Source organism: Suricata suricatta, chromosome 12 (assembly GCF_006229205.1).
Source record: "Suricata suricatta isolate VVHF042 chromosome 12, meerkat_22Aug2017_6uvM2_HiC, whole genome shotgun sequence".
Taxonomy (NCBI): Eukaryota; Metazoa; Chordata; class Mammalia; order Carnivora; family Herpestidae; genus Suricata; species Suricata suricatta.
In genome coordinates this window covers 8,038,737-8,047,252 of record NC_043711.1, presented here as the reverse complement: position 1 = coordinate 8,047,252, position 8,516 = coordinate 8,038,737, and the positions used below count along the sequence as shown (strand labels likewise).

At 60.0% G+C, this 8,516-nt stretch overlaps 2 protein-coding genes across 5 annotated transcripts in view; both read right to left on the bottom strand.

The window, feature by feature from the left end:
- PLPPR2 (phospholipid phosphatase related 2) lies at positions 1-7,864 on the bottom strand. Of its 4 annotated transcripts, none has more exons than XM_029918885.1 (10): positions 7,653-7,864; positions 6,261-6,435; positions 5,399-5,478; positions 4,517-4,630; positions 4,270-4,405; positions 3,286-3,557; positions 2,206-2,382; positions 1,788-1,910; positions 1,456-1,507; positions 1-1,322 (listed from the first exon to the last, which is right to left on the bottom strand). In XM_029918885.1, the coding sequence occupies exons 3-10, from the start codon at positions 5,462-5,464 to the stop codon at positions 979-981; spliced, it is 1,284 nt and encodes a 427-aa protein (XP_029774745.1). In that variant the 5' UTR covers positions 5,465-5,478; positions 6,261-6,435; positions 7,653-7,864; the 3' UTR covers positions 1-978. The 4 variants fall into 4 exon arrangements, with proteins under 4 accessions (XP_029774745.1, XP_029774743.1, XP_029774744.1 ...); XM_029918883.1 differs by having other exon boundaries at positions 4,517-4,705; positions 7,653-7,861; XM_029918884.1 differs by having other exon boundaries at positions 4,517-4,705; positions 7,701-7,861.
- Positions 6,274-8,516, bottom strand: part of CCDC159 (coiled-coil domain containing 159) — a 7,830-nt gene continuing 5,587 nt past the window's right edge. Inside the window, exon 12 of the mRNA XM_029916595.1 lies at positions 6,274-6,435. Coding sequence (XP_029772455.1) covers positions 6,274-6,435 — 162 coding nt within the window. The remainder of the gene's footprint in view (positions 6,436-8,516) is intronic.

Genomic DNA, 8,516 nt, shown 5'->3' with positions numbered 1-8,516 from the left:
TTCTGTTACAAACAGGTCTTTATTAAAGATAAGGAGGGGGCAGGAAAGGGGGGCAGTATCTCCTCTGCCCACTGCCTTTGGCTGCCTGGGGCAGGGGAGCCCTCTCTGCTCCACCCATGCCCCCCATGATGGCACATCTGCATGAGGCTGGAGCCCGGGGTGGGGGGGGGGCAGTGTAAAGGACAGGGACAGATTCCAAGGCAAAAAAAGTCCCTTCCCACAGCCCTAATAACAGAGGGGCCTGGGGTGACCTGGGCACAGACAAGGAGAGAGACAGCACCCTGAACCCCAAAACCTCTGAACTGGGGCAAGCCCTGTATAAGTTGGGAGTTAGGAGGGACTGAGTGAGAGGTTGCACATGGGGGAGGGGCTGAGAGAGGAAGGGGTGCTCCGAGGACCCTGCCACGGGGGAGCCTGCCCCCTATTCTCCAGCTGGACTCTCCGATTCTGAGAGAGGACCCGATGACACAGGATGACCCCATCTCTCTCCTCTCCTTTGCACATGCTTAGACATTGGCGGTCCCCCATTGACTGGAATCATACCCACCCATCCTAGAAATTCTGAAAACCAAGGACTCCTATTGGTTGTTCAGACGCTGAACACTAACTGGAGTTACCCTCTTGCCTGAGGATTCTCAGACGTGAGGCGAGGCTCCCATTGGCTGGAGTAAACTTCTTTTGAGTAGAAGTTTTAGAACTGGGGACTCCCATTGGCTCAGCAGTGGCCAATGGGGGTCAGGTTCTGGCCCTTAAAAGAGCCATCCTAGGGGCAAGGGCCCACCTCCCAGTTCCGCCCACGTGGATGTCCCAGAGGGCAAAAGAGGCAGGGGCTCCCCAAACGTCCTTCCAGCCAGCCCCTAACATCTAGGCCTGGCTGGTTGGCGCACAGGGGGCTTTGGCACTCACATGGCACACGCACACTCACGCGTGGCAGGGAAGGAAGGGGGACCTGGAAGATTCTGGGTGGGTGGTGGGGCCTCACAACAGGTGGTCACGGCTGGCAAACAGGTAAGGGCTGAAGTTGTCCCGGTGGAAGGGGGAGGGATAGAGTCCACTAAGGGTGTACAGGTCCCGAAGCAGGGGTGTGGGCAGCAGCAGCTTCCGACCCCGTCCACCACCCCCACCCGGCCCCCCAGGCCCAGGGGAGGAGGGTGAGGGGCCCTGGCTGGGGGCTGGTGCCGGCAGGGGCAGGGGTAGAGGGAGGGGTGTCGGCTCAGACCTCAATCGAGGACGGGGCACACGGGGCGACGAGCACATGGCTGGAGCCCTGGAGGACACGCAGCTGGGGATCAGGTGGCCACGGCGGGCACAGTTCTGCGACTCTGGGGGTCAGGGTCAGAGGTCAGGGGATCAGAAAGCTTGGGAGGGGGCCACGAGAGCATAGGCGAGACCTCTGTGGCAGTGACTGGGACCTGGAAGTCCCCCCGGTTATCCCCCCACTCCCTCGACACTCACTGGATGGGGTGAGCCGTGCCGGTGTCGAATGCGGCCTGCAGGCCTCGGGTTCCTGAGACAAAGAGGCAGAGGGAAGAGGCTAGCGGCCCCCTGGGCCCCGCCGGCCACAGCCATGAGGGGCTCATCGGACAGAGAGCCCAATGGAAAAGTTAACCATGACACATCCTTCTATTTTGTGTGACTGTCCCCCAGGACCCAGGTCCACAGAGATGAGTGATCCCTCTACCTCCCGGTGGCCCGGAGACCCCCAACTCTTGTCTGAATTCCTGCCTCCTTGGTCCCCCTCCACCCACCACCCTCTCCAGCCGGGAGCAGACCCCGGCCCCCCTTACCTGGGCCACACTTAACTTTTCGAGGGGGCTGTCCATGGTGGGGGCTTGGCCCAGGTCTTCCCAGGGGGAGAACCTCCGACCAGAGGGCCGCCGGCTCTGGAAGTTGTGTACAACACAGGTGACCTGGGGCAGAGTGAGAGGCGCATGTTGAAGCCTGAAGCCAATAGTGTAGGCATTGTGTAGGCATCTTGATTACCGACTGTTTTGGTGCCCCTTAAATTCTGCACTTAGAGAAGACCTCATTCTACTTATTCTAGTCTTGGTATCCCATTTCACAGATGAGAACATGCAGGTGGGATAAGGGACTTGCCCGAGGTCCCATGGAGCCCACACCCTTCACTATCGTGTGGTCCTGCTTTTTCGAGCAGAGAGCTGATAGAGGGTCTCCTGTACTGGGACGGATGGCAAGGTGGCTCACCAGAAACGTTGCGATGGCAGCACCTGTTAGGAAGCCAGCCAGCACATCGGACCAGTGATTGCGGTACTCGGCCACGCGGACCACGCCCACCAGGAAGGCGGGGCACAGCAGGGCCAGGCAGAGCGACGGTTTGACCAGGCGAGAGCCCTTCACTCGGAACACGAGTGTCACGTACATCTGCGGGAGCCAGACCAGTCAGGGGACACATGGCGGCGCAGTGAATACAGCATTCTGGGCTAGAGGGCGTGGCCAGAATCTCTAGGAATGGCATTGGGGCAAGAGGGTGTGGCCAGGGGCTCCCGAGAACAGAACTTCCGGGATGGAGTCCCGAACCCCTCAGTGGGCCCTTGTAGGGATGGGAGTGGCCAGGGCACCAAAGAGCAGTGAACAGAGTCGGGGGCCCAGGTCTCCCCAGGACCAGTCACAGATGGGGGAAGACGCTTGCTAGGTTAGCACGAAGCTTTAAAACCAAGGGGTGGGGTCAAGGCTCAAGGGGCAGGTCCAGGAACTCCGGAAGTTGGAATCTCCAAACCCGGGGACCACAGACAAGAACAGAAGCTGGTCATGGGTATAGAAAAAGGAGTCAAAGCAACAGTAGGTGCAAACCAGGGAAAAGCAGGGGACAAAGGAAGTCCCAGTGGGTCAAGTCAGGGATCAACAGACCAGATCAGCAAAGGGCAAGGACAAAGAGGCTCCAGGGGACCAAGTTGAAAGCACCCTTGTCCAGTTTCCCAGCCAGTATCTAGCACCTGGTAGCATCATGGGGACATGGCTAGACTCCAGGGAATGGAAGCCAGTGTTCCAGGGAGAGTGTTTTGGTCCCGAAGGGCAGAGCCAAGAGCCTCCTTTGGGCATAGCATTCCTGGGTCAGGCAGAATGGCCAGACCCAAACAGGGTGGTCAAGAACACAGCAATAAACTCAAGACATGGAACCAGCCACTCAGAGGGTGGGGCTCCCCTTGGGGCTGGGCAGTGTCACAGCATGACCTCACCCTGGGAAGGAATCAGAGGTTCCAGCCCAGCCTGGCCTCCTGCCCACTGGCCGTCCCCCCACTTTCGTGCCCCTGTTTTGGAGCTCACCGCTGTGTAGGTAACCGCGTAGGCGCAAAGGGCGGCATCCTTGCAGGGGAAGGCACGGCGCGCAGCAGCCACCAGGCTGGGGCTGCCGGCACAGGCACCCTGGTCGGTGACGAAGCGGTCGGGCCCCGGCCTGTCGGGCGAAGGCGGTGGGCAGCCCAGGGCCGTGTAGTTGGGGCGGCACACGGACAGGAAGTGCGGGGTGGGGTTGCCGGTCACCACCTGCCCAGCATTGGCGAAGATGGTTGTGGTGAAGAGGCCGAAGGAGTAGACCCCTAGGGGTGGGGTGGGAGAGGGGTTCGTGCTGGGCCCGATTCGCCATGGGCCCTCCTCCTGTGAGCCCCTACGGCTGGTCTGGGCGCCTTGTCTCCTTGTTCCTGTGACCATCATTAAAGCACAGCTGGGAATCGCCCCAAAGCCATATCCCATTACAGCTGGGCCAAGGAAGGTCTCCTTGATGTCACTCTGAGCCCCTTGCTTCTGTCTTGGATTACTACTGTATCAGGAGGGGGTCCTCCCCGGGAACCCCCGTATATCTGGGCTGGGAGCCCTCAACAGCATTACATCAGGATTGGGCCTACGCCCTTCTGGCACCAAGACCACCATTTTGGATGAGCTCTGCTCATCTACACCATGGCCGCCAAACACGGCTGGGACCACACTGAAAGCACAGTGGGGTCTCAGTGTCCTGCTCAGGGTGCAGTGGCAGGGAGTGAGTGGGACAGTACTTGGCCTGGGTCTGTGTCCCCCTTTTGTGCCTTGAGATGCTCCTTGTAGCAATCTGGGGGCCCTCCCAGTTGCCGTCATGGTTGGCATAGGCCCCACCCATGTCCCTAGAGCCCCCATGACGCCTGGCCTCAGCTCACGTCCCTTTTTGCCCCAGGAAGTCATGACACTTCTAGGCCCTCTTCCCCATAAAATTCTTATTAGGGCTGACTTGGGCCCATATTTCCTCTGCACAGCTGACCGCCTGGCCACATCACTCACCGAGGAAGCGGACCAGCCTCCGCAGTGGGGGGCTGAAGCGGCAGCAGGCCCCCGACACGATGGTGCTCTCTCCGATGATGGGGATGGTGGACGGTGGCCCGGGGAAAAAGGCACGCGCCAGCTCCCCCAGCAGGATCTGCGGGCAAGAGCAAGGCGGGGTCTTCCTGGCCTTCAAATCCAGCCCCGCAGCCACCTCCACCTGGCCCTCCTGCCACCCTGGCCCAACCAAGGCTACCCCCAGTCTCACCGTGAGGGTGGGCCCCGCAGTGACTAGGGCATAGATGAGAGCAGGAGGCACCCGGCTGGCAGCCTCAGGGCCCGGGTAAGGCTTGGCGTAGGTACTGTCATAGCAGAAGAACCCCTGGGTGTGCACGGGGAAGGTGTCCGTGAACTCCAGGCGGTAAGCGAGCAGGACCACGATACCCAGAAGCACTGACTGCCACCCAGTCGGGGCAGAGAGACAGAGAGAGAAGAGACCAGGGTCAGGTCCAAAGTGGGGCCGTGGTGAGAGACAGAGATGGGGGGAGACAGAGAGATCAAGACTGAGGGAGATTCAAAGGGTGAGAGAGATGGAGCGAGGTGGAGAATGGTCAGGGCCTGGGAGACACAAAGAGATGGACACAGAAGGCAGGAGAGGAGGGGAGGGGAGGAGAAGAGAAGGGGCTTGTAGGATGGAAAGGAAAGAGGAGATGAGATTGAGGAGAGCAAGAACGAGGACTGAGCCAGGGCTCAGACCAGAAAGAAGGGTCAGTGGGTCGGGGGGAGGACAGACCAACAGGGGAGAAGATACTAGAACAGAAGTGCTAGCGCTCCCGGAAGCATAATCCTTGCTGGGGGCGGAACATCATGCTAATTCTCTTCCATGAATTATAATACATTTTACCTTTATAACCACGCTAGGAGAAAGGGACTCTAATTATGTGCCTATTTGACAGACAAGGAAACTGAGGCTCAAGAGCAGGGTATGTGAGGTACCCAGGGTTCTGTGGGAAGGACGGGCAGAGCGAGAGTCCGAACTTGGGAAGTGTGGCTTCTGAACGCACCTCCTCCCTGCTGAGGGTCTGGGAGTGAGTCGGGGATGGGGGGGTGGGGGAGTGAATGTGCAGGGGAGAGTTACTGGGTTGCTCACCTCCACGAAGACAAAGCAGGGAATGATGGAGAAACTCCTCTTCGGCTGAGGTCTCCCTCCTGCCATGGTGAAGGCTGGGCCTGTGGAGGTGGGGAGGGAATGGGACGGCCAGGGCGGGGTGCAGGGGGAGGCTCCGGTCACCTGCCCGAGTCCTCTGGCCACACCCTGGCCCCCTTGGGCCCCAGAAGTACTACAAGGGAGTCCTGGCTCCGGACACGGAGGCTTCTGCCCCAGACCTTGAGTATCCAGGCTCCTGCCCACTGGAGGCACTGGCATCCCCAGCACCACCAGCGGCCATTCTCCGCCAGGGGCCCCAGAGGCTCTACGGTGGTCTTCTCCCCCAACAGCCCCTGGACGAAGTTCAGACCCGGGCCTTTTAGGAGGGCCTCTCCTCCTTCCCCTATAGGTCACCTCCCCTCGGCCTTTGGAAGAAATTTCTTCAGCTTCATGGGACCCCTCCCCCATGGAGAAGGATCCATTTAGAAGGGTCCTCACCCCCACTAGTTTTTACGGGACCCAATCCTCTTTCCCCATGTGCTTTATAAGGGACCCCATGCTCCATGGCCCCCACCCCCACCAGGCGCCTCCTCTAAGCCCCCTCCCCCATGGCCCACAGGAGCCTCTCTCTCTCTCCTGTCCCCATGGGCTGTGTCTGACTGGTTTGGGCTGATGGCCAGGCCCTCCTTCTCTCCCAGCTGCCTCTCCCTCTCCCCCTCCTCCCAGCCTGTCTGTTTCTCTGGATCATGAGGGGGGCTATCTTCTCCCAACAAGCCCCCTCTCCCCCCAATCTAACCTCAGTCCCCAGCACTGAGGGGCCAACAGAGCCACACCTGCTCGACCCATTCTCCCAGGCTGACCTCACCTGTGAAAAGGCCCTATGGCTTCCCACAGGCCTCCGCCACACCCACAGACTCACAGCCGCTCCTGGCGGCCAGCAGGACAGGGATGGTCAACCCCATTGCACAGATGTGGAAACTGAGGCCCAGGAAGGTGAGGGTAGGCACTCTGGGTCCAGTGCCCCATTCACGCAGCTTGCTCTGCAGTGTGACATGTGGGGTAAGGGTCACCAGCAATCCCAGATGCCCACCAGGCCACGGCCCCTCACCCTTCCAGAGACGCAATCGCACATGCTGGCATCCCTAGAGTCCACAACCCAGCCACAGCCTCCATGGCAAACACCACACACACACACACACACACACACACACACACACACAGCACAGCATTTGTCCATCCCACAAGCAAGGATGCAGGGTCTGCCGGATTTTAGGCACTTGGCTTGTGGGGAACAAGACAGGCCTGTTCATTCAGACAGGTGCCCAACACCCACTGCACACAACTGTACACTCACACACATGGCACAGCGTGCACACGGCCTGTCACAGACACCCACACAGATCAAACACACACAGGGACACAAGAGGAGGGCCTTCACACGTTTCACAACCCCACACAAGTCTGCACCCCCCACCCTATCAGGGACATACCCGGGGCTGCCAGCACACTTAAGATTTACATCGGAAAGAGTCACCACACACAATGGGGGTCATAAACCGGTCACGGCGTCACACCCCCAATTACCAGGCACTCAATGACAGCCACACACATTAACAGTCTCCAACCCACATTGACACTCATAGGAGACGATGTCATCCACAAGCTCAGCCACATGGCCGCACAAGGGCACGTATATGAACTGTGACACGGATTTGCACACCGAGCCACACGAGCAAGGCGCATGATCACAGCCACACACTGAAACAGGAAAATGGGCCTCCCCACATCATCAGAAGGAACACACAATGGCAGTCATATGCACACAGCCATACAGACACCAAGACAGCCACACGGTCACGGTGACAGCAGCCACAACAACACAGCCACACACACACCCTCAGAGTGATACCCATGACGCCAGCCACACAATGACAGCCCCAAGAGACAGTCACACACACACCACACAGACCACACAGGCATCGCTGGAGCCACACAATCACAGTTACACAACCACACACTTGACACATAATGACAACCACACAATCACAGTCACCCTCACCACGGCCGCTTGGCTTCTCAGGTCCGGGGTCCCCTCTCCACGCTCCCCCCCCAACCCCAGCTCCTGCCTCCCCTCCCCCTCCCTGTGCTGAACCCACAGGGGACCCGACCCGCAGGAACTGAACCTTGGCCAGACCGACCGAGGATCGGAAGCCCGCGAGAGGGAATGCAGGGGGCGCCCCAAGCCCCTCTCCCTCACCGGGTCGAGGCTGTCACCGCCTGAGCCCCCGCTCCGCGTAGAAGTCACCTGGGCAGCAGGAAGAACAAACGGACGGCAGGCCCGGCGGGCGGACGGACACAGAGATGGGAGACTCGGCCGGCCCGGCCGAGCCGCGCAGACTCAGCGAAGGGGCGAGGGGCGGGGCCACCGGGCGCCTCATTTGCATAACCCTGCGAGGCGGGGACTCGAGGCGTCTTATTAGCATGGTCGGGCGGGGCCACTGTTGATCTCGGGGACCGAGGGCGTTAGAACAAATTTGGGAGAGAATGAAGGATGCAGGTTGAGGGAGAATTAGGTGGTGGATGTGCTGAGGGGGAGAGGAGGGCAGGGTGTGAGAGGGTGACCCTGGGCCTCAACCCTCCCTTCCGGTGCCTCAGTTTCCCCTTTTGGGCAATACGGGCAGCAGACTAGATAGCTAGGTAGCCGGAGCAAGAAGCTCTGGTGGCTTGATGAACGAGCCTGTCTGGACACTGCTATCCGGACAGACTGACCCCTGACTTAGTATATACTAAATCTGGCCGCGCTCTGTCCCCTGACTCCAAGTCTACGTGTCCGGAACAGCCTCTGGGGTCTCCGCACCGCCCCCAACACTGGGAAGTAAACTAGCGCGGGGCGGGGGAGGCAGGGGAGGCTCATTCTCAGACACGGGAAGCAGCAGGAGCCAACAGTCCACAGGAGGAAGAGGGTCTTGGCTAGTTTATTTTCTCTCTGGAGGGGTCTTGAGGGAGAGCAGTCCCGGCTGCTCAGGCTGTGGAGAGAGAGTGGGGTCAGGGCCCGGCTTAGGCCAGAGGACCTCAGGGCTGGAGGTCATGGAGTTGGGACCTGGGCGGGGGGGGGGGGGGG